Source organism: Fringilla coelebs (assembly GCF_963513975.1).
Source record: "Fringilla coelebs genome assembly, chromosome: 7".
Taxonomy (NCBI): Eukaryota; Metazoa; Chordata; class Aves; order Passeriformes; family Fringillidae; genus Fringilla; species Fringilla coelebs.
The window spans coordinates 37,921,722-37,945,602 of record NC_140035.1 but is presented as its reverse complement, the minus strand read 5'-3'; the positions used below and the strand labels follow the sequence as shown (position 1 = coordinate 37,945,602).

General features: G+C 46.3%; 2 protein-coding genes across 2 annotated transcripts in view; both read left to right on the top strand.

The window, feature by feature from the left end:
• Nucleotides 1-1,204: 1,204 nt before the first annotated feature.
• LOC311155898 (UDP-glucuronosyltransferase 1A1-like) overlaps nucleotides 1,205-23,881 on the top strand; it is a gene marked incomplete at its 5' end in the record, with an annotated part of 99,637 nt that continues 76,960 nt past the window's right edge. The window contains one exon of the mRNA XM_084209374.1: nucleotides 1,205-2,053. Within this exon, the coding sequence (XP_084065500.1) occupies nucleotides 1,205-2,053 (849 nt within the window). The remainder of the gene's footprint in view (nucleotides 2,054-23,881) is intronic.
• LOC311156073 (UDP-glucuronosyltransferase 1A1-like) lies at nucleotides 8,485-16,804 on the top strand (the record flags this gene model as incomplete). The annotated part of the gene is made up of 5 exons (XM_084209748.1): nucleotides 8,485-9,333; nucleotides 10,048-10,115; nucleotides 10,519-10,600; nucleotides 11,774-11,851; nucleotides 16,769-16,804. 5 exons carry the CDS (start codon nucleotides 8,485-8,487, stop codon nucleotides 16,802-16,804), a joined length of 1,113 nt encoding a protein of 370 aa, XP_084065874.1.

Sequence of the window (23,881 nt, the reverse complement as noted above, 5' to 3'; positions counted from 1 at the left end):
ACACAACCTTTTACCAAAAGGAAGGCATTACCTTCATGGGCAATGCCAACCGGGGGAAAGAGCCAACCTTACAATCCAATCTCGCTTTGAGGAAGGCGTGAAGGACAAGGAACAATCCAGAAAAAAAAGGCCTGTGCTATCTTTGATAGACAGGGGGATTGACATGCACTTGGTGGGAAAATCTTGAGGTAAACAACACAGGACTGAACTATCAGGGAAGCCAAATGGGGTACATGGAATGAACCATTACAAAATTATAACAAGGAATATTTAAAACCTACTGCAGAAGAACAAATTGTAAAATAACAAACTACCACAAATATCCACTCTGAACCTCCCCTGGAACAGCTTGAGGCCAATGCAGTTCATTGTGCTGCATTGACTGTGGTGTCAAGGGAAGGGAGAGAACTTGTGTGCCTGAGGGTTTGAGGCTGCATGGCTCTGAATATCCTGGAGTGCAATATTTTTAATTTTGCCATCAGTGGCTATGCTGTGAGGCTGGGGAAACCACGTCTGTGCTGAACCTGCTCCTTTGCTGAGTCAGGTCTGAAACCTGAGCCTCCAGAGGTTGCTAAAAGTTTTTAGTGCTGGTCTGAATCCTTGTGGGGAGGAGTTTTCATCCACCCAGGGGCCACCCTGCAGGCTGGGAAACAACTCTGTAAAGTGAGAGCTTGCGCTATACAGAGCCCCTGTCAGCACCTCTTTGTGGTGTCCCTGGCACTGAGGAGATTCCTGCCAGCTCAGAAGAGCCCTGAGCCTTGTCCTAACGGTCTCCTGCTCCATCCCTGGAGGAATCACCTGAGGATCTGTGTTTTTAACTTGGAGAGGCTCTTTTCCATTTGTTACTGTGGGCACAGGAGTTGCTCACACCAAGGTTGCCTCCTTGAATCCTGGCCAAGGTGGAACACAAGGCACAACAAGGATGGGCAGTCCTGAGGGATCCCAGTAGCACGATGAGGAGCTCTTGAAACATCGGGGAACACCACTGACTCAGCACTGAAAAGGTCACCAAGTCATGGCTTTCCAAGTAAGGAGGGAAAAGGCAAAATAAACTACCCACAATCCAAAGTAGTGAATCATTAACAACGGGAACATCAAAGAGCAGAGTGCAACAACTATACGCATCAGTTGCTTTCCAAAGCATTTTCAGGCTACAACTTGCAGGAGAAATCTCCTCCACGGCCCCTACTCCAAGCACAGCAATATGGTTTTGAGGTTTTGCTCTGCCTGGATTTCCATCCTTCTCCTCCTGCCCAGCCTCTCTGATGGAGGGAAGCTCCTGGTGGTGCCCATGGTGGGAAGCCACTGGCTGAGCATGCAGGAAGTGGTGGAGAAGCTGAGCGAGAGAGGACACGAGGTGGTGGTGCTGGTTCCCGAGGTGAGCTGGCAGATGGAGACCACGCAGGCCTACAAGGTGGTCACATACCCGGTGAGCCAGCCCCTGGAAGAGCTGGATAAAGCATTCCAGGAATATGTTGCTGTGCACCTGACGCCGAAGCCTTTCCCCCTCAATGCCCTGGCCATGTACAACGCCTCAGTGCATGTTTTCAGCACCTTCTTTGGGCAGTGCAAGGACCTGTTCCGCAACCAGGAGACCCTGAGGTTCCTCAACCAAAGCGGCTTTGATGCCATCCTGACAGATCCGGCCTTCATGTGTGGGACCATCCTGGCCCACCATCTCTCTCTTCCCTTTGTCTTCTTCATGAGGGGATTTGGTTGCAACCTCCACTTTGCAGCCCCACAGTGCCCAAGCCCTCCCTCCTACATCCCAAGACTCTTCAGCTTCAACTCAGACCAAATGACTTTTTTCCAGAGGGTGGAAAATGCCCTGATTTTACTCCTGGAGCTTGATTACTGCAACGGTTTCTATGGAGAAGCACTTAAGCTTTCCTCAGAAGTTCTTCAGAGGGATGTGTCCCTGATGGACCTCGTGAACTCGGCTGCTGTTTGGATCCTGAGGTTTGACTTTGTGTTCGAGTATGTCAGACCAGTGATGCCCAACATGGTCTTTGTTGGGGGGATCAACTGTGCAAAGAAGAAACCACTGCCTAAGGTAATGTTCCTTCATCTACAAATGGTACATTTCCCAATGAAAAGTCATTATGTTATTTCAGGCAGTTTATCGCTATTGTTTGTTATTTTTTAAAATTTCTAGTAATAATTTAATTCATGCACATTTGAGTAACTGTTTGTCATAGGCTGAAATCAAACAACCTTGATAGAGACCTATTTGAATTAATGAGAGTTTTGTAACAAACCAAAAAAAAAAAGGGATTTCAGAGCCAGATGAAATTACTGTCCTCAGTGAATATATCTTAAGCACCAACCAGATCCAGTTTTGATTTCTTTTTAATGGCTTCTGACATCTCTTTCTTTAATCTAATCAAAACCCCAAGAGTCATCTTTTGTTTTAACTCCAGGCTCAGCAGCATCAGTTGATTCACTTTAGTTGTATTTTCATCAGAAATCATTTCCAAACTGGCTCTCTGTGTTTAGGCTACTCCTGTTTGTGGGGGTGAAATACCAATGTCGCCTTGAAATGGCAAGAAATAATCTTACAGTTGTGGATTGGGTGAAAGAATCTTGAATGCAGAACTCAGACAAGTTCTCATACCTTGACATCTGCTTTTATCAGAATTGTTCTGTGGGGTCTTAAATCTAATCTAGAAATCTAAATCTGCCGTGACAGTCAACATGCAATCTCTAAAATGGTAACACCAGACATTTCTATCCGGGCACAAAGGAGGACACAAATCTCTTTCCCAGGAAATTGCTCCCTCACTTCGGAATTGTGGCCACACAATATCTCTGCATGAGGTCTTTGAGCTGGAGGAGTGGGATTTCTCTTTCCTCTTTCAGATTTTTTATGCTCTTTGACCGGCTGATGGAGAGCCCTCTAGACTTGATAAAAAAGGCAAAGAATAATATTATTAACTAGAATATTCAGATATAATTATATCTAAGGCATTCTATCACATTAGGAGAGTTGGGGGTAGTTTGAGATTGAAGAGGAAAATTCTTGCTGGTTCCACAATATAAGTCTTTATATCCTGAAGGTCTCAGAGCTGCAAAGAGTTCATAACTTTGCCACTAGGGTAGCAAAGTTGCCCTCACTTTATCCCAGCCAGCTCCTGTCTTCACAATCCTGTCAGGTGAAAATCACAAGTTCCACAACCGGGAAAAAAAAGTTCTGTAATATTTCTTTCTTCAGTCTCTTTTCTAGCTACAATTTCTACAGACTGCAGAGGAATCCCTCCTATTTCACTTTGAAATGTGCCCAGCAGGCGAGTGTAAACAAGCGTAAAGTGAGTCAGAGGGGGTAATGGAATTTGCCTGTTCACACACACCAGTAAAGTTGGTCATTACTGCTCAGAAACATAATCCTATGGGGAGAATAAATAGTTCCCCAAAGCCTATTGAACCCATTACTCAACAGGTATGAAAGGAAAAAGGTGTACTGGGAGAGGGAGAGTCAAGAAGAGATTCAAATTGCAGATTCTTCTGCAGACAAGGAATCCACAGGCATTTTTCTTATACCACTTCCATAGTTTTCCACAGGCAGGGCAATGGGCAACAGTGGTCTCATTCCAGGTAAGAGCTCCTCTCTGCTGGATCTGATGTGGTCCTGTGGAGGAGCTGCTCTGAGCTGAAGGAACTCAGGTTTTTGCACAACTGGCTCTACTTACCTTATCCAGCTGGGAATCCAATCCTAAATTGTGTAAGGATCATCCCAGAGCTTGTGGGAGAACATGAGACCACAGGGCTGGGCCTGGGGGAGCACAAACTGCATTTACCCCTTGATTGAGCTGCCTCTGGCTGATTTCCTCTTGGTCTGCACTTTGCATGGGGATGTGTCTCAGTAGCCTTTACACCTTCAGTAACAGGCAGAGAAATCCCAAGTTTCCAGCTCCTCGAGTGTCTGGAAGTTTACCACAAGGTTTGCAGGAATCAGAAGCAATGTCTTGGCTCTAAGATGTACCTGAAGGCTGGCATGGTGACATTGCAAATCAGCTCTTTCCTTCAGCAGGCACCTGACTCTCTCACTTTTGGAATCCTCAGCTCCTGGTTTGCACATCAACCAGGAGCTGGAAACAAGCACCACACCCTTCAGAGCTGAGAGGGTTCCAGGTGCTCTTTGCTACTCATCATGAAAAACAAACACACACAAACTTATCTGTTGCTTATCTGAAAAATGAGCCTGGCTGTTAATTTTCTCAATAACAATTACTCACCTTAAATCTGATCTTAGCTGATCCTGTGCTAATCGAACTTGATCCTTTCTTTGTTTGTCCTGCCTTTATCTCTAATTTCTCTTGCCCTTCCTCTTGCTGCCTCACTTTCCCCACAGTTTTTGCTCTGATGGACTGGTACAAAAAGCAGGGAGCCTGTGGAGTCCATAAGAAAGTGTGGCCATCCTATCAAGAGACTTTTTCTGTTATAGTCAGGGGAAATGAACTCGTCCTGGCTCTTCTCAGGCAGCTGCTGTTGCCATTGAAAATGCAATTGAGGCCAGAGTAGAAAACACACCAAGCAGCAACGTCCAAGTTAATTTGGTCAGCTCTTGTCACAGCAGTTGCACTGAAGTCTTTGCATCCAGATTTCCTGCATTTAATGACAATTATTTGTAAATCCCTTCAGTGTCCTGCTTTCAGTCTGTGCCGTCTCCCACATCTTCTGCACTTGGCCTCTCCAGAAATTGGTTTTCCCTGCCTAAGGGTGGTTCCTCCATGTCCAGAGTGACAGAGTGGAGCTACTCAGGGCAGGCCCAGCACCCTTTGAGTGTCATGAGACAAATGGCTTTGCCTCAGGCTGTAAGGGTTTGCTTCTCCCAGCTGAGGATGCTGGAAGTGCCAGCACCATCTATAAAAAGAAGAGGAAAACGTTGTGCTGATGGCAGCTTCTCATCACAAGGACTCCTTCCTTAGCCCCCTCTAAATGGCTTTGCCCTGGCATTGCTTTCACTTGCACAAAGACAAAACATTCCTGCAGTGGCATTAGTGGGAGGTGTCACACTTCTCCTCAATTTTGTCTTGCTCACAATACATAACAAAGGTTTACATGACAGCAACCAAAGACCAAAACTCCTTCTTTGTGTCCCCATACTGGTCTCCTTTCCCGTTGTTTGCCCTGAACCCATCCATTAGTTCACCTTTTGCTGTAGTGCCAGGAGGAAAAAGCCAATGAGGATTGTTTTCCTCAGATTTGGGATTGCCTGGTACATCCTGGTGGCCGTGATATCTTTGTAAGAGGTGCAGATTTGGCTGCTTCCAGAGGGTGGGAATTCACCATCAGCCTTGTGTCCTCAAGAATGGAGTTGCATCCATTCTGCTGGGTGTATTTTTATTATTTTCTTGCCGTGTATTTACCAGGTCAATGGTTTTAAGCATGATTATTGTTACAGCCTGACATCGCTGCTCTTGTTGTCACAGACTTAGTGCTGACAGTGTCTTTGTGCCTGAGTTTGAAGCCTAAACATTAACAGAAAGTACAAACATTTCTCTAAGGGCACAGCTTCCCTTCCCTTCTGCAAATACAGGCAAAATCACAGGCTAATCACACCCGTATTGGGAAGGTAAATATTAATTTCTGCAGCCAATAAATTCCCTGCTTAGTCAGCATGGACCATCGTATAAAGCAGTGCGTGGATCCCTGCGGAGCAGAACCCTCTGGTTCACTCCCACAGAAATGGCTCTTTTTTACCGAGCTACCTGGATACTTCTCCTCCTGACGCTGTCTTTAACCCTGGCTGAAGGTGGAAAGATCCTGGTGGTACCTCAGGATGGAAGCCACTGGCTCAGCATGCGGCCAGTAGTGGAGAAACTGCAGCAAAAGGGGCACGAGGTTGTTGTGCTTGTACCCTCCACCAGCCTGTATATGAAGTCAGAGGAGCCTCAGAATTACACAGTCCAAGCCTATCCAATCCCTTACACAGAGGAATACTTGGGTGAAATGCTCAAGGCCTTTGTTAACGCCCATTTTATTGAACAGTCTGTTTGGAATGTCGTTCTGACCTCGTATCAAAGCACGATAGAAATCTCCTCGGTCTTCTTCACCAACTGTAAGAGCCTCCTGCAGAACGAGGAGCTGATGCAGTCCCTGAAAGAGAGCAAATTCCACGTGCTTTTCACAGACCCCATCCTGATGTGTGGGCCCCTGGTGGCTGAGTATCTTTCCCTTCCTTCCGTCTACTTCCTGCGGGGCTTTCCCTGTGGAATGGATTCTGCTGCTACCCAGTGCCCAAGCCCTCCTTCCTATGTGCCCAGGTTATTCTTGGATAATTCAGACAGCATGACGTTTTCCCAGCGGGTGAAGAACATGCTGGTCGATCTGCTGGAGCTCTTCTACTGTAAGCCCATCTACGATAACTTTGAAGAGCTTGCATATGAGGTTTTCAAAAGGAAGGTAACAGTGACAGAACTCCTGAGCCGTGGCTCCTTCTGGCTGATGAGATACGATTTTGTCTTTGAGTTCCCGAGACCAGTGATGCCAAACATGGCTTTTATTGGAGGCATCAACTGTGTTCAGAAGAAAAAACTGTCTCAGGTACAAAACTTTCTTTTGGTTTTATATGGAAAAGGCAAAGTATAAATGTATCAGAGAATGGCAGAAGGGTTTGGGATGAAAGGGACCTTAAAGATTCTCTCATTCCATCCCCCTGCCATCCTGGGCAAAGAATGTCGCTCCCGTCCTTCCATCAAACCCTAACTGACAACAGCTTGGTGTTCAGGGACTGAAATCCTGCATGATGCAGAAATGTTTCTTCCTAGTACCCAGCAGTCTGATTATATCACATCCTGCCAAACCTAAAGCCTTACCAGATTTATTTAGGGCAATTTAAGTGACATGCAGCTTTTATGCAAATGAGAGTCTCTTTTGTTGAACTAAAGAACTTTGCTATCCTCCTCTCCCAGCTGTCTCGTGCACTGTCCATTTATCCCCTCTCCTTTCATGCACAGTGAAGGTTATAGGACTGAATGCTTTGCCTATTTTCTACCTCAGCCATCCCCTAGATTGATTCCTCCATCTGCTTTTATTGTCAAGGTGTCAATATCCAAGCCCCAAAAGCAATTCTCCTCCAGTTCCATCCTCCCCTTCTCTTCTAGATTATTGAATTAGGCTTTAAGCTGTCCTGGGTATGGATATCTCCTGTAAATTTCCATTTGGGCTTTTGTGGACCAACCTTCCTTTGTTCATTTGGCAGCTTTGTCTGAGGTTATGGCCTGTCTTCTGTGCATCTCCTTGCTCTGAGTTGTTTGAAAATTCCCATTAAGTTAATCCATGCTGTAAACTACCAAGATGGGATCAGTGTGGGTGATGGAGCTGCTGCTCCTTTTGGAGGGCAGGGTCTCAGCAAAGTCCTAGATTTCCCTCCAGGCTTGGGAAGGAGCCTGCAGAAACGGCATGGGAAAGAAAAATCCAGCAAGATTTTAAAGCCCAGAATGCCCTGGAGAAGGAAATTGTTTCCCATATTCACCCACCTATAGGCTTTAATGAGATGTTATCAGCAACATTAAACCCCAGCAATTTATAACCAAGAAGGACCTGGACTCAGAGTGGAGGTCATGAAGTGACCCCTCATTGGCCATGAATGATTCATGACCTTGTGCACTAGAGAGGTGTTCTGGTCTTTGTTATCCGGGGTACAAGGGTGAAATGCTCTTTTGCAACTTCGTTTTATATCTGAAAGGATAAGGGGTTAGCTGAAAGTTCTGTGGGTAGATGGGGAAAGATTTTCTGCTGGCTACTTATCTTCCAAAAAAATGAAGGTTTGCATTAAGGAAATGCAATTTCTTTCAGGGATGCCAGCTGGTTTTGGCTATTGAAAAAAAAAGGCAAAACCCAAACTCCATTTACTGGTTCATTGATTATATTAATCTTTACTTTAAGTTATGGCTCATTGTGCTAAAGGCATCAGATTCTTTAGGAAAGAAAGTGCTTTTTAGAAATGCTAAATTACCTCAGTCTTTGACAACTCTGTCAGCCTTCATTGGCAGTGATAGAAAAGAGTCCTTTCAGTACTCTCTTGAGAAGCACAGGCCTCCCATGTGGGCTCAGCAGTGTTTCTGCCCATCCACTCTGTGAGTGCATTTTTCTCATGGATTTTCCCTGCATTTTCCATCAGACCTTGGGCGTGCTGGGCTGGTGGCAAGAAGTGCCACAAAGCCGGGGTCCAGCTTAGGGAAGAAGGTGGCATTGAGCCAAAAACCTCAGCTTGGCTTGTGTGGAAGTGGCACACCTTTCTTGCCTCACACAAAGCCACCTTTGAATTCTACACTTGGCCTGAATAATTCCTAATCTTTTATTGTTTTCTGTGACCTTGTGGCGACGTTCTGATGACGCAGAATGGGAGGAGAGTCAAAAGGGCATAGGAGGGGCATGGCTACAAAAGCTGGCAAATCGTCCTTCAATTGCTTTCCATAACATTTTCCGGCTACAACTTGCCGGAGAAATCTCTTCCACGGCTCCTGCTCTGACCACAGCAACATGGCTTTGAGGCTTTGCTCTGCCTGGATTTCCATCCTTCTCCTCCTGCCCAGCCTCTCTGATGGAGGGAAGCTCCTGGTGGTGCCCATGGTGGGAAGCCACTGGCTGAGCATGCGGGAAGTGGTGGAGAAGCTGAGCGAGAAAGGACACGAGGTGGTGGTGCTGGTTCCCGAGGTGAGCTGGCAGATGGAGACCACGCAGGCCTACAAGGTGGTCACGTATCCGGTGAGCCAGCCCCTGGAAGAGCTGGATAAAGCATTTCAGGAATATGTTGCTGTGCACCTGACACCGAAGCCTTTCCCCCTCAATGCCCTGGCCATGTACAAGGCCTCAGTGCATACTTTCAGCACCTTCTTTGGGCAGTGCAAGGACCTGTTCCGCAACCAGGAGACCCTGAGGTTCCTCAACCAAAGCGGCTTTGATGCTGTCCTGACAGATCCTATCTTCATGTGTGGGACCATCCTGGCCCACCATCTCTCTCTTCCCTTTCTGTTCTTCATGAGGGGATTTGGTTGCAACCTCCACTTTGCAGCCGCACAGTGCCCAAGCCCTCTGTCCTACATCCCAAGATTCTTCAGCTTCAACTCAGACCAAATGACTTTTTTCCAGAGGGTGGAAAATGCCCTGATTTCTCTCCTGGAGCTTGATTACTGCAACGTTTACTATGAAGAAGCGCTTAAGCTTTCCTCAGAAGTTCTTCAGAGGGATGTGTCCCTGATGGACCTCGTGAACTCGGCTGCTGTTTGGATCCTGAGGTTTGACTTTGTGTTCGAGTATGTCAGACCAGTGATGCCCAACATGGTCTTTGTTGGGGGGATCAACTGTGCAAAGAAGAAACCACTGTCTAAGGTAATGTTCCTTCATCTACAAATGGTACATTTCCCAATGAAAAGTCATTATGTTGTTTCAGGGAGTTTATCGCTATTGTTTGTTATTTTTTTAATTCCTGTTAATGCTTTAGTCCAACCATTTTGGGTAGTGGTTTCCGAAGTTTGAAATCAAATCAAACAACCTTGATAGAGACTTATTTGAATTAATGAGGGTTTTGTAACAAACCAAACAAAAAAGGGATTTCAGCGGCCAGATGGAAATTACTGTCCTCAATGAATATATCTTAAGCATCAACCAGATCCATTTAGATTTCTTTTTAATGGCTTCTGACATCTCTTTCTTTAATCTAATCAAAACCCCAAGAGTCATATTTTGTTTTAACTCCAGGCTCAGCAGCATCAGTTGATTCACTTTAGTTGTCTTTTCATGACAAATCATTTCTAAACTGGCTCTCTGTGTTAGGCTACTCCTGTTTGTGGGGGTGAAATATAAATGTCACCTTGAAATGGCAAGAAATAATCTTACAGTTGTGGATTGGGTGAAAGACTCTTGAATGCAGAACTCAGACAAGTTCTCATACCTTGACATCTGCTTTTATCAGAAATGTTCTGCAGGATCTTAAAACTAATCTAGAAATCTAAATCTGTTGTGACAGTCAACATGCAATCTCTAAAATGGTAACACCAGACATTTCTATCCAGGCACAAAGGAGGACACAAATCTCTTTCCCAGGAAATTGCTCCCTCACTTCGGAATTGTGGCCACACAATATCTCCGCACGAGGTCTTTGAGCTGGAGGGGTGGGATTTCTCTTTCCTCTTTCAGATTTCTTTTATGCTCTTTGACAGGCTGATAGAGAGCCCTCTAAACATGATAAACAAGGCTAAGAATAATATTATGAACTAGAATATTCAGATATAATTATTTCTAAGGCATTTAATCGCATTAAGGCTCAGGAGAGTTGATGGTAGTTTGAGACTGAAGAGGAAAATTCTTGCTGGTTCCACAATACAAATCTTTACTTTTATATGCTGGATGTCTCAGAGCTGCAAAGAGTTCATAACTTTGCCACTAGGGTAGCAAAGTTGCCCTCACTTTATCCCAGCCAGCTCCTGTCTTCACAATCCTGTCAGGTGAAAATCAAAAGTTCCAAACCTGGAAAAAAACATTCTGTAATATTTCTTTCTTCAGTCTCTTTTCTAGCTACAATTTCTACAGACTGCAGAGGAATTCCTCCTATTTCACTTTGAAATGTGCCCAGCAGGCGAGTGTAAACAAGCGTAAAGTGAGTCAAAGGGGGTAATGGAATTTGCCTGTTCACACACACCAGTAAAGCTCTGGGTTGGTCATTACTGCTCAGAAACATAATCCTATGGGGAGAATAAATAGTTCCTCAAAGCCTGTTGAACCCATTCCTCAACAGGTAGGAAAGGAAAAAGGATTACTGGGAGAGGGAGAGTCAAGAAGAGATTCAAATTGCAGATTCTTCTGCAGACAAGGAATCCACAGGCATTTTTCTTACACCACTTCCATAGTTTTCCACAGGCAGGCCAATGGGCAACAGTAAGTGGTAAGAGCTCCTCTCTGCTGGATCTGATGTGGTCCTGTGGAGGAGCTGCTCTGAGCTGAAGGAGCTCAGGTTTGTGCACAACTGGCTCTACTTACCTTATCCAGCTGGGAATCCAATCCTAAATTGTGTAAGGATCATCCCAGAGCTTGTGGGAGAACATGAGACCACAGGGCTGGGCCTGGGGGAGCACAAACTGCATTTACCCCTTGATTGAGCTGCCTCTGGCTGATTTCCTCTTGGTCTGCACTTTGCATGGGGATGTGTCTCAGTAGCATTTACACCTTCAGTCACAGGCACAGAAATCCCAAGTTTCCAACTCCTCGAGTGTCTGGAAGTTTACCACAAGGTTTGCACGAATCAGAAGCAATGTCTTGGCTCTAAGATGTACCTGAAGGCTGGCATGGTGACATTGCAAATCAACTCTTTCCTTCAGCAGGCACCTGACCCTCTCACTTTTGGAATCCTCAGCTCCTGTTTTGCACATCAACCAGGAGCTGGAAACAAGCACCACACCCTTCAGAGCTGAGAGGGTTCCAGGTGCTCTTTGCTACTCATCATGAAAAAAAAACCACACACAAACTTATCTGTTGCTTATCTGAAAAATGAGCCTGGCTGTTAATTTTCTCAATAACAATTACTCACCTTAAATCTGATCTCAGCTGATCCTGTGCTAATCTAAGAACTTGATCCTTTCTTTGTTTGTCCTGCCTTTATCTCTAATTTCTCTTGCCCTTCCTCTTGCTGCCTCACTTTCCCCACAGTTTTTGCTCTGATGGACTGGTACAAAAAGCAGGGAGCCTGTGGAGTCCATAAGAAAGTGTGGCCATCCTATCAAGAGACTTTTTCTGTTATAGTCAGGGGAAATGAACTCGTCCTGGCTCTTCTCAGGCAGCTGCTGTTGCCATTGAAAGTGCAATTGAGGCCAGAGTCGAAAACACACCAAGCAGCAACGTCCAAGTTAATTTGGTCAGCTCTTGTCACAGCAGTTGCAATGAAGTCTTTGCATCCAGATTTCCTGCATTTAATGACAATTATTTGTAAATCCCTTCAGTGTCCTGCTTTCAGTCTGTGCCGTCTCCAACCTCTCCTCCTCTGGGCCTCTCCAGAAATTGGTTTTCCCTGCCTAAGGGTGGTTCCTCCCTGTCCAGAGTGACAGAGTGGAGCTACTCAGGGCAGTCCCAGCACCCTTTGAGTGTCATGAGACAAATGCCTTTGCCTCAGGCTGTAAGGGTTTGCTTCTCCCAGCTGAGGATGCTGGGAGTGCCAGCACCATCTATAAAAAGAAGAGGAAAACGTGCTGATGGCAGCTTCTCATCACAAGGACTCCTTCCTTAGCCCCCTCTAAAAGGCTTTGCCCTGGCATTGCTTTCACTTGCACAAAGACAAAACATTCCTGCAGTGGCATTAGTGGGAGGTGTCACACTTCTCCTCAATTTTTTCTTGCTTACTTCCATAGTTTGACTCTGGCACAATGCCAGTGCTCCTATGAAAATACTTTCTCTCTGGTGTCTACTGTGAGCTGTGCCTAAGAATAGAGCAAAGCAGGCTCTAACTTTGGAATAAATGGAAAAAAAAACTTTCTTAACTTACTACTATACTTAAAAAAAAGAAACACACGCAGAACTCAGAATGAAAATCTTCCAAAAACATTCTTCCTCTTCTCACTAAGTTCTTAATACATCACAGTAAGACAAAACTTTGGATTCCCAATTCAGTTACCACTCTTCTGATCACTAACTCTCAGTCTATCACTACCCTTCAGATAATCAATTCTCAGTCTATCACTACCCTTCAGATAATCAATTCTCAGTTTTTCAAGAAGAGAGGAGTCTCCCTTGTACCATAGGCTTCCCTTGGAAACACAGTTGAGACCTTGTGTGTTTCCATGTCACACGTGGCACCGCCCGGAGAACATTTGCTATCGTGACATCTTTCTTCCATGTGCAGTGCTCTCACCACTGCACAGTCTCACCACTAGAGCTCCTTCTTAGATTTTCTTTTAAAGGGTGCTTTGCCCAGTTCTAAAAGAGCACAGTCTCTCACTTTTGGGACACCTGTCCCCCTGCAAATTTCACCCCCTGGGGCTGAAGGGTCTCAAGAACAGAGATCTTATTCTCTTTCGCCAAAGATCAAGAGCACTACCACCATCTTCACCCGTCGTCTCTGTTCACACACTTTTTCACATGACAACACCGAACTCTCTTAGCTCCAAGCCATTGCCTCCCCCTAAATGCAGTCTCTGTGTCAGAGGAAAAATGGTTCTGTCTATGGCTATAGAAGAAAAGTCTAGCCAAAGGCTACTCTATCATCTCCTCTCACCTGGGATTCTTCTCAGCTTCTCTCGGACATCTGTCACTTGCACCAACTTGCATCACACTCACTCATTTCCTGTTATTCTATCTCTATCTCTCTCCTCATTCAGCTCCACGAAGATCAGCATTTGTAAAGTTTTCATCATTTAAGAAAAGGGTTAAAATATCAGGCTCTGCTTGTGCAGAACTCCTATGCTGCTCTGCCGGGCACCTTCTCGCTGCACCCTCTCTCCTTCTCCTTCTTGGCCAAGCCCTGCTATCAAATTTCAAATTAGTATGAGCACAGGCACAGGCTCCCTCTCTCTCTCCCTCAAGAAGTAAGAAAGAGCTGCCCCGTGTCTCTCAGGGTTATTCCACCCTTCCATCCTGCAGGGGCCTTCACCTCCCTTCTCTGTCCAAGGCCCAGGCCTACCTCATCCGGCCGCATGGCTTCCCCTCCCCCGCCCAGCCCGCAGCCGTGCAAGAGAAGTCTGACTTCTTTCATGGACAGAACCCCAGAGAGCTTCCTTCTAGGAGTTCTCTGCTTTTAACCCCCCTGTGTTCTCAAAAGCGTATCTATGTCCTCAGTGGCTACACCAAGTGCCAATATTCAAATTTGAGCACGTATTAGTTTGATTACAACATCCTAAAAAACTCACTTCCTCTCAAACCAAGACACTTACAATACATAACAAGGGTTTTTAAGACAGCAACCAAAGACCAAAAATCCTTCTTTGTGTCCCCGTGCAGGTCTCCTTTCCCTTTGTTTGCCCTGAACCCATCCATTAGTTCATTTTTTGCTGTAGTGCCAGGAGGAAAAAGCCAATAGGGATCGTTCTCCTCAGATTTGGGATTGCCAGGTACACCCTGGTGGCCATGACATCTTTGTAAGAGGTGCAGATTTGGCTGCTTCCAGAGGGTGGGAATTCACCATCAGCCTTGTGTCCTCAAGAATGGAGTTGCTTTTGTGGACCAATCTTCCTGTGTTCATTTGGCAGCCTTGCCTGATGTTATGGCCTGTCTTCTGTGCATCTCCTTGCTCTGAGCTCTTTGAAATTCGCTATAAGTTAATCCATGCTGTAAACTACCAAGATGGGATCAGTGTGGGTGATGGAGCTGCTGCTCCTTTTGGAGGGCAGGGTCTCAGCAAAGTCCTAGATTTCCTACCAGGCCTGGGAAGGAGCCTGCAGAAACTGCATGGGAAAGAAAAATCCAGCAAGATTTTAAAGCCCAGAATGCCCTGGAGAAGGAAATTGTTTCCCATATTCACCTGCTTATAGGCTTTAATGAGATGTTATCAGCAACATTAAACCCCAGCAATTTATAACCAAGAAGGCCCTGGACACAGGGTTGAGGTCCTGAACTGACCCGACACTGGCTGTGAACGATTCATGACCTTGTGCACTAGAGAGGTGTTCTGGTCTTTGTTATCTGGGGTACAAGGGTGAAATGCTCTTTTGCAACTTCGTTTTATACCTGATAGAATAAGGGGTTAGCTGAAAGGTCTATGGAAAGATCAGGAGAGATTTTCTGCTGGCTGCTTATCTTCCAGAAAAATGCAAGTTTGCATTCAGTGTGGCAGTTCCTTTGGGGGATCCCCGGGGAGTCCCTGGGGGCCCCCTAAGCTGTGTGTTCACTGGTACAGCAGGCAGGCAAGGTGACTCCACAGGGCTTGTGAGGGTGCTGATTAGCTGAGGGTTTACTGGGGGTCCCACCCCCAGGAGCAGCATGGTTTCTGAGGGAGAAGATTGGAAGAGTGAGGGAAGGGGAGAGAGGGAAAGCCTAGGGAGAGAGGAGGCAAGAGAGACTTCTCATCACCCCCCACAGTTTAACAGAGAGATTCAAAGTGGGCATGGAATAAGACTTCGGCCAATGGGATTACAGATCCATGCAGGGGAGGATCACAGGCTTGTAATACACCATACATTTTCAAGGGGTGAGACAGAGCATGCCATTTAAATAAAATGTAACACCACCATTCACCCTTTTTTCATTAGAAAGAAAATATTAAGGGTAATATGACAATTCACTATTGAAAAAACGAAGCAGTAATTACACAGTTTTGCAGCAGAAAAATAAATACAATTGCAGTCAGGATTATGTTTTGAACAGTCTATTTGACTGTTTGCTTTTCGTGGTAGGCAGCATAGATAAAATGAGTATTTCATTGTAATAAATGGGCTATGTGGGTCCATATTGCAGATTTTAAACAAATTTAAAGCATTGGTGAGTGCTTAAAGGGCTTCAGCCTTTGGCACTAAGCTCATATGAGAGTTTTGGGATTGGCCTTTTCAGCATGACTGGCCCAATGGTGTCTAACTTTTTCCAACTGGCTTTTCAGACCACCACAGCCCCCAGTTTTAGGCTGAGGCGCTGAGTTCTGCTCCCCTGCTCAGGGACAGGGAATCACCTGGAGCACCCCAGCCTCCAGGCAGGTTTGTGGCCTCAGATTCTCACCCTTGCATCTGAGCTTCACCGCTGCTTTCACCTTCCAACCGCTTTAACCCAGAAGACCCCTGGGTTTAGGTCGTTAAAAGGAAAACAAAAAGAAAGAAAAAGAAATTTGGCTTCAGCTACTCCATATACTCAGGGAGCATTCACCACAAAAAACATCAAAATGCTTCTCCAGACACCATTTTATGTTATCAGTCACCCTAAGAACCTACTGAGGACAGCATAAACCCAACAGTGATTTTGATTCAGCAGTCTAATACTATCTGAACACTCGCTATTAATGAAACAATCAAAAACTGCTTCTCCTTGGATCTACCCTTGTGACCTGACAGGCCCTTGCTTTCTAAAACTGAAAACAGGACAATTTGTAATATGAGCACACATTTAAACTAGAAAAGCACAATTGTGAAAACTACCTCATGGGGATGGGAGGGAAATGGAGAGAAGACAGGTATTGGATAAGAATGATAAAAGGTTAGAGGGTTTTGGGATAAAAAGTTCTAGTTGACAAGTTCTTTTCAGCTAGAAAAAGTGGATAGGGATTGGGAACTGGGGAGGTTATGGGGAGCCAGGGACTCTGCAAAAGAAAAACCTTTTTGGGGTACCCTGCGTCTTTCAGTGGTTTGCTCCCAGTGAACTACCCAAAATAGGGAAAAAAGGAGTATGGATTGCAGAGAAGGATATTATCCTGCTCTTGGAATAACAGAGGAAGGAGATCATAAAGTAGAATTTTCAATTCAACAAAATATACAAGGCTGTTAAAACTGGTATTACAAAATTATTTTAGCTTTGGGTTTTGGTTTCTTAGCTTTTTCTCTAATTCCAGCTCCTACCTTGTGGGATTTGGACGGCAGAAGGCGGGAACTAGGAGTTGGAGGGGGGGTTGGTTCATGAGAGACAGGGAAGGGAGCATGGGGAAGAAAAAGCGGGAAGAAAGGGATTTTGGGAAGGAGAAGTAGAAGATGGTGCTGTGTTCTGTGGCTGGAACACACTGTCGCGGCTATGTTGGATCTCCAGGCCGTGCGGGCACAGCACAGACAGCGGTAGCAATGTTGAGGCTTACCCGTGTGGCTGCTGTGCCAGGCTTAGCAGGACGGAGTGGACTCCGGGGGTCCCTAAACTGCGTGTTCCCTGGTAGCAGCAGGCAGGCAAGGAGACTCCACACGGATTCTGAGGGTGCTGATTAGCTGAGGGTTTATTGGGGGTCCAATCCTCAGGAGCAGCATGGTTTCTGTGGGACAAGAGGGAAAGGGGGAGGGAGAGGGAGAGCTTAGGGAGAGAAAGCCCAAAAGAGAATCTGTGGTCTCTCTCGCAGAGTTTAAGAGGGAGATTCGAAGTGGGTGTGGAACAAGACTTGGGCCAATGGGATTACAGATCCATGATGCTGCAGGGGAGGATCACAGGCTTTGAATAAACCCTACATTGTCAAGGGGTGAGACAGAGCATACAATTTAACTAAAATGTAACACCACAATTAAGGAAAATTATTATTTTCTCAGGAGTGACAGCTGGTTTTGGCTATTGGAAAAAAAAAGCAAAACCCAAACCCCAGGTACTGTTACAGGGATTTCTCTTATTTATCTTTACTGTTAAGTTATGATTCACTGTACTACTGGCATCAGATTCTTTAGGGAAGAAATTGCTTTTAAAAATGCTACATTACCTCAGTCTGTGACAACTCTGTCAGCCCTCAGTGGCAGTGATGGAAAAGAGTCCTCTCAGGGCTCTCTTGATAGGCACAGGCCTCCCTTGTGGGCTCAGCAGTGTTTCTGCACATCCATATTGCGCGTGCATTTTTCCCTGCATTTTGCCATCAGACCTTGGGCATGGTGGGCTGGTGGCAAGAAGTGCCACAAAGCTGGGGTCCTGCTGAGGGAAGAAGGTGGCATTGAGCCAAAAACCTCAGCTTTGCTTGTGTGAAGGTGGCACACCTTTCTTGACTCACACAAAGCCACCTTTGAAATCCCAACCTGCCCTGAACCCTCCCCAGTCATTTATCGATTTCTGTGACCTGAAATGGGAGGAGAGTCAAAAGAACAGAGGTGGGGCATGGCTACAAAAGCAGCTGGCCTCCCTGGTAGCAGGCTTCCACTCTGCATGGCCCACACCATGCTGGTGGCACTGCTTCTGCCCTTCCTGTGCCTCCTGAGCCCGGCTGCCGCTGGGAGGCTGCTGGTGATCCCCATGGAGGGCAGCCACTGGCTCAGCATGAAAAAAGTGCTGAATGAGCTGAGCAAGAGAGGGCACCAGATCGTGGTCATCGCACCGGACAACAAAATCCTCATTGATTCCTCGGATGGCTACGAACTGAAAACCTACCCTGTGCCACTGATGAAGGAGGACGTGGAAGAACATGTACACTCCCTCAGTGCAAAATCTTTCAGCCAAGATCCTTTCCTGGTGAGATTCTGGAAGCTTTTGCTGGAGTACCGGCAGAGCGGGACCCTCTTTCATGCTTCGTGCAAGTCCTTGCTGTACAACCAAGAGCTGTTGAAGTACATTGGAGAGGGTCACTTTGATGCCCTGCTCACAGATCCGGTGTCGCCCTGTGGGCAGATCATTGCCCTGCGCTTCTCCATCCCCAGTGTTTTCTTCCTGCGGTTGGTTCCGTGTGCCTTGGAGGTTCGCGCGGCTCAGGGCCCGGACCCGCTCTCCTACGTCCCGCGCATGTTCTCGGAAAACACCGACCACATGACCTTCTCCCAGAGGGTCAAGAACTTCCTGATTGCCCTTTCCGAGTCCTTCATCTGCAATATTGCCTATTCTCCCTTTGAGGAGCTGGCCTCCGAGTTCCTCCAAAAACCCATGACAATGACGGAGATTTTAAGTCACGGATCCATCTGGCTGAGGAGAATCGACTTTGTCTTTGAGTATCCCATGCCTGTCATGCCCAACATGGTTTTCATTGGAGGCATCCACTGTGGAGAGAAGAAGAAGCCCTTATCTCAGGTCAGTGGCTGGCTGGGAGAGGTTGTGGCACTCACACACGTGCATGGTCCAAGTGAGGTGTTTGAGAGGGATGTATCTTATCTTTCTCTTGGAGGGAGACTACTTACAAGAGCCTGAGGTGTTGGCACAAGGGCAGTGGCTTTAAGCTGCCAGAGGAAAGGATTAGAGAAGATATTGGGAAGAAATTCTTCCCTGTGGGTATGGTGAGGCCGTGGCACAGGTTGTCCAGAGAAACTGTGGCTGCCTCATCCCTGGATGTGTCCATGGCCAGACTGGACAGGGCTTGGAGCAAGCTGGGATAGTGGAAGGTGTTCCTGCCCTTGGCACAGGGTAGAACTGGATGAGCTTTAAGGTCCCTTCCAAAACAAACCACCCTGGCATTCTACAAAGACCACCTGCTTCTTCAAACTGTTGTTTTCTGTTGTGCATTTATTACTGGGATTTGGGATATCCTGCCATGCTTTTATTGCAAAGGTGTTGTGATCTCCTGCCATAGATTTATTAGAGAGGTTTGGGGCTCTCTTTTCATGCGTTTGTTAGAGGGGTTTAGTGATCTCATTCGGGATTTGTTAGAAGGGTTTGGGGTTCTATTCTCATGGCTATATTAGGTGGCTTTGGGATCTCCTACCATGAATTTATTAAGCGACTTTGGGATCTCCAACCATGGATTTATAACAGGGGCTTGGGTATCACCCTTCATGGATTCATTAAAGGTGTTTTTGTCATGAATTTATGAGAGGGATTTGGGATCTCCTTTCATACATTTATTGTAGCAGTTTTGGCATCTCTGACTGGATTTATTTTTAGAGGGATTGGACATCTCCTGCAATGGGTTTATTAGAGGGGCTTGGGGATCTCTTTTCATGGATTTATAAGAGGTAGTTTGGGATCTCCAGTCATGGATGTATTCCGGCCTTGGCCGGCGTGTTGTAGCTACCCTAATAATTCCCTCCTGAGTATTCCCTAATTATTCCTGAGTGTGGCATGGGCCAGCCTGCACCTGACAGAATCATCCACCTTGGAAAAGACCTCCAGGACCACCCAGTCCCAGCCCCACACCAGCACTGCCCTTATCACCCCTAAACCACGTCCCCCAGTGCCACATCCAGGCTCCTCCTTGACACTTCCAGAGATGGCAACTCCACCACCTCCTGGTCAAATTATTCCAATACTTAACCATTCTTCCAGTGAGTTGTTTTTTTTTCCCTAATACCCACTCGGAACCTCCCCTGGCACAACTTGAGGTAATTTCCTCTCATCCTTTCCCTTGGGACTCAGCAAGAGAGCCTGATCCCACCCCAGCTCCTGTCAGGGAGACATAGAGTACGACAAGGTCCCCCCTGAGCCTCATTTTCTCCATAAACACCCCCAGTTCCCTCAGCTCTGGAGGAGGGTTTTTAATCCCTTCCCCAGCTCTGTTACCCCTCCCTGGACAGCCTTTCCACTGTCCCTTTGCTGAGCTGTGAGCTGGGAGCAACTTTGATCTCATACTGCCTTGAACTCAGCAAATTCCAGAATTCCTGTCTGGGATAACCTGAAATAACCAGGCCAACTGAGGGAGTCTCTGACAAGTTCAAAAACACTGAGGTACTGATTAACTTCAGCTATGCTATCCTGGGATTGCGTTTGTACTCATTCCTCGTGCTGAAGGTCTGGATGGAAAATCCATGATGCAGCAGGAGGGAGGGGAGGGCAGGACATTTCCCTGCCTGCCATCCCCTTATCCCACTTCAGCAAACAGCTGGGTGCCATCACAACATACAGAAATTAACTTTTCTTTGTGAGAAAATTCTGTTGTCTAAACTGCTCAGCTTGCCAGTGCCCAGTTCCGAGTGTGCTTTATAAAAATCTGAACATATTTAGTACTTCTGACTATGATATTTTTCCTTTGCAGTTTATAATAAAAGATTCAGAGAGCGTTTTAGTCTCTTTTACCTCAGAGCTTCTCCCCCCTATTCTGACACTCAAAATTTTGGTTTTCTGAAAAGCCATCCTGACATAAAACTGCTCTCTGCTGCCTTGCCCATAGAAATAATAAAGGACATTGGTAAAACTGGAAAAATCAATAAATAATGCTGGTATGAGAAAAACAATACGCAGTTCATTGTGGTGCATTGACTGTGGCATGAAGGGAGAGAACTTGTGTGCCTGAGGGTTTGAGGCTGCATGGCTCTGAATATCCTGGGGTGCAATATTTTTAATTTTGCCATCAGTGGCTTTGCTGTAAGGCTGGGGAAACCACATCTGTGCTGAACCTGCTCCTTTGCTGAGTCAGGTCTTACTGGAATAATTACCAATATATAACCAGATGGGACTTGTCTGGGCTTGACTAGCCTCTGCTGCTTGACCAAAAGGCTGCAACTGCGGTGTTTTCACCTCAGAGACACCTCTGGCTGGTGGATGCTGCAGCTGGCGCTAGAGTCATGCCCAGACACACAAGGCTCTGGTTTTCCTTTGTGCAGATGCTTTAAGGTGAAGTGAAGGAACGGAGTGGGATTCTGCCAGAGGGTTTCAATCCAGAGTTTATTCCAATGGCAGGCTTCTGGATCTCGTAACAGCTCTAACAGAATCTGCTAAACCGTGTGGTTGCTGGCCCTTTAAAGCCCAGGGGAGGGGAGGGGTAGGGATCCCACCAACCAGGTGCAGGGTGGGCAGGTCTCAGGTGCGAGGGACACCTGGGTGGGCCAATGGCCCCCCAGGGCTTCAGAGCATCTTTTGAACTCTTGCCAATCACTTGACACCCTTCTGGAATGCCAAGGTTGATCGACAGAACCCAGCAGGGATCAGGGGTGGGGAGAAAGGAGAGGTGATGGGAAAGGACTGGGATACCTGAGGCAAACTATGACATCACACTGCAACATCTTCCCCCTTGTTTTGTTTAAAATGAAGAGGACTGGTTTTGGGGCGCAGGATGCTTGCCAAACCACGGTTGGTAAATTGGTTCCTCCTCTTCAGGAGGGTCAGTGTTTTTCGCTGAGGCTTTTTTGTCATCCATTGGAGCTTCATGGTGGACTTCAGGACGGGGAGATAAGCTTGAAATTAACTTGTACACTATGCACTTGATTAGCCCAAAAACAATGCTAACAACTACAATAACAGTAACTAAAATAAGAGTACTAAAACCACAGTTTTCAGAATAGATCCTAACCAGCCCAAGAATCCTCAGCCTTTGAACAATCCACTCAGCCAGTTGTCAGTTTCTCTCTTGATGTCGCTCACCATGGTTTTCATTTTGTTGATCGTGGCATGGACGTTCTCTGCTTTTGATGACAGGCTGAGGCAGCAGAGACCTTCAAATTCTTCACAGCGATGGTTGTGCAGAAGGAGCAGATAGTCTATGGCCGCCCTGTTTTGAATGGCGGCTTGCCTGGTAATTTCCTCGTCTGATAAGAGGTCACTCAGGGCAGTAGAAGTGAGGTTTGCCTGTTTTGCAATCCAACATTCCAATCGGCCTAATTCTCCCATGCTTTTTGCTGCTGAGATCCGCGGCAGAAGGACTGTAATTGCGGTGGCCTTAGGTCTGGACCAGTGAACAATTTCTGAATTACAGTCTGGGTCTAATTGCGTTAGGTCTCTTTCTTGGATAGCCAATGTATGCGTGGTGTTTTTTAGTTGGCAGTGCATTAGATTTGTTCAATTTGGGGTAAACAGGCTCAGCTTGCCAAAGGTGTATGGAACTCTGAGCAGACAAGGGGGGAGACCTGCCCATGCTCTGTCTCCACATATTAAAAACACAGGTTTTGGGAGTTCACAGGTCTTATAATCACCGCCTGACGAGTGCATGATCAAGACTGCATTTTTGCGCCAGTTTTTGTCCGTGTAGTGTGGGTTGCTAGGGTCAGGATAGGTGTTTTGTTTAGCTTCATGATATGGTAATTTGGAATTGAATTTAAAGTGAATGCAAAAAGTTGCATACATGGAGCCTAAGAGATGGAATTCTTGTGGCTCCCTTTTTGGCACTGGTAACTGTCTTGCCCACTGCTGCCAAAACAGTAAAGGATTTTACATCAGTTTGCCACAGTTCACAACTGTTCACCCCCCTTGGGTTTGCTCCCATGCTCATTGAAGGGAGTGCATGTTGTTGGCAATTTGGGCATGTGGCCACAATCGCTTTGGCCAGTTCTCGAGTGATGTGAAACTTGATGAACTAGGCCAGGTGCATTTTGGTGGAAGAGCTGGTGACTGATTTTTGCCTGTTCAAAAACATTTGGAAGAGGGGCCATCTCTGCAGGCGCAGCAAGGTCATTTGCCCTTCTGTTGCCTTCAGCGATAAACCCTGGCAAGGTCGGTGATGTGACCTGACTTGCATCACATAAAATGGATGCTTCTCGGTGGGAAACTAACTACAAGTTTTGAGAGCAATTTGAAAAGTGCGATGTCAGACACTTCTGGCAGTATTGCTTGATCTGCTCTGGATACTATTCCTGCCACGTATGCAGAGTCTGTAATCAGACTGAATGGTTCTGAGAACCTTTCAAATGCCCTAAAGACTGCAGCCAATTCAGCAACCTGAGGTGAACCTTCCACCTCAGCAATGTCAGTCACCTGCTGCTGGGTTTGAGGATTCTTCCAAGTCACAACGGACTTGTGGGATCTCCCGGATGCATCTGTAAAGATAGTCAGAGCCTTTTTTAAAGGTCTCCTACTTTAAACACATCCCAATTTCAGAGTAAATTGAACCTTTTGTTCGAAAATTTTGTAGGCAGGCTGATGGACAGAAATTTGTCCTGAGTAGGAATCTAGAGCAAAGTGCGGCACTTCATTTTCCTGAAACACTTGTTCCAATATTTTCTTAGGATTTTGGCCCGATTTTAACTCTATTGGAATGTGAACGCACTCAAAGTCACATCCTGCCAGCTCCTTGATCCGGGTCCTAGCTTTCTGGATCAGTTCTGCTACCAGCTCTTGGGGCATTTTCATTCTCTTGGACCTTTGGTGACTGAGAAAAACCCACTCTATGATCAAGAGAGGATCCCTCTGTTCCTGGCCCTTTTTAGGTGTTTCCTTTGCCTTAGGTGTTTGTTTTTTCTCCCCCTGGAAAATGGTTCCATGGACATGTGCCAACTTATTGAGATGATAAATTTGAATGGCAGGTCAGGCCGACATCGGTTGGCCTGTCTTGTGGACATTGCAATCTGATCTTTTTCTAGAGCTTTCTGAGCCTCTGGGATAATAGCCCTAGGAGAACTCGGGTCCTTTCCCGCTTGCAATAAATTGAAAAGAGGGGCAAGGTCCTCGTTAGTCAAAGCCAGCCAGGGTCTTACCCAATTTAAAGACCCACACAACTTATGGACGTCCGCAA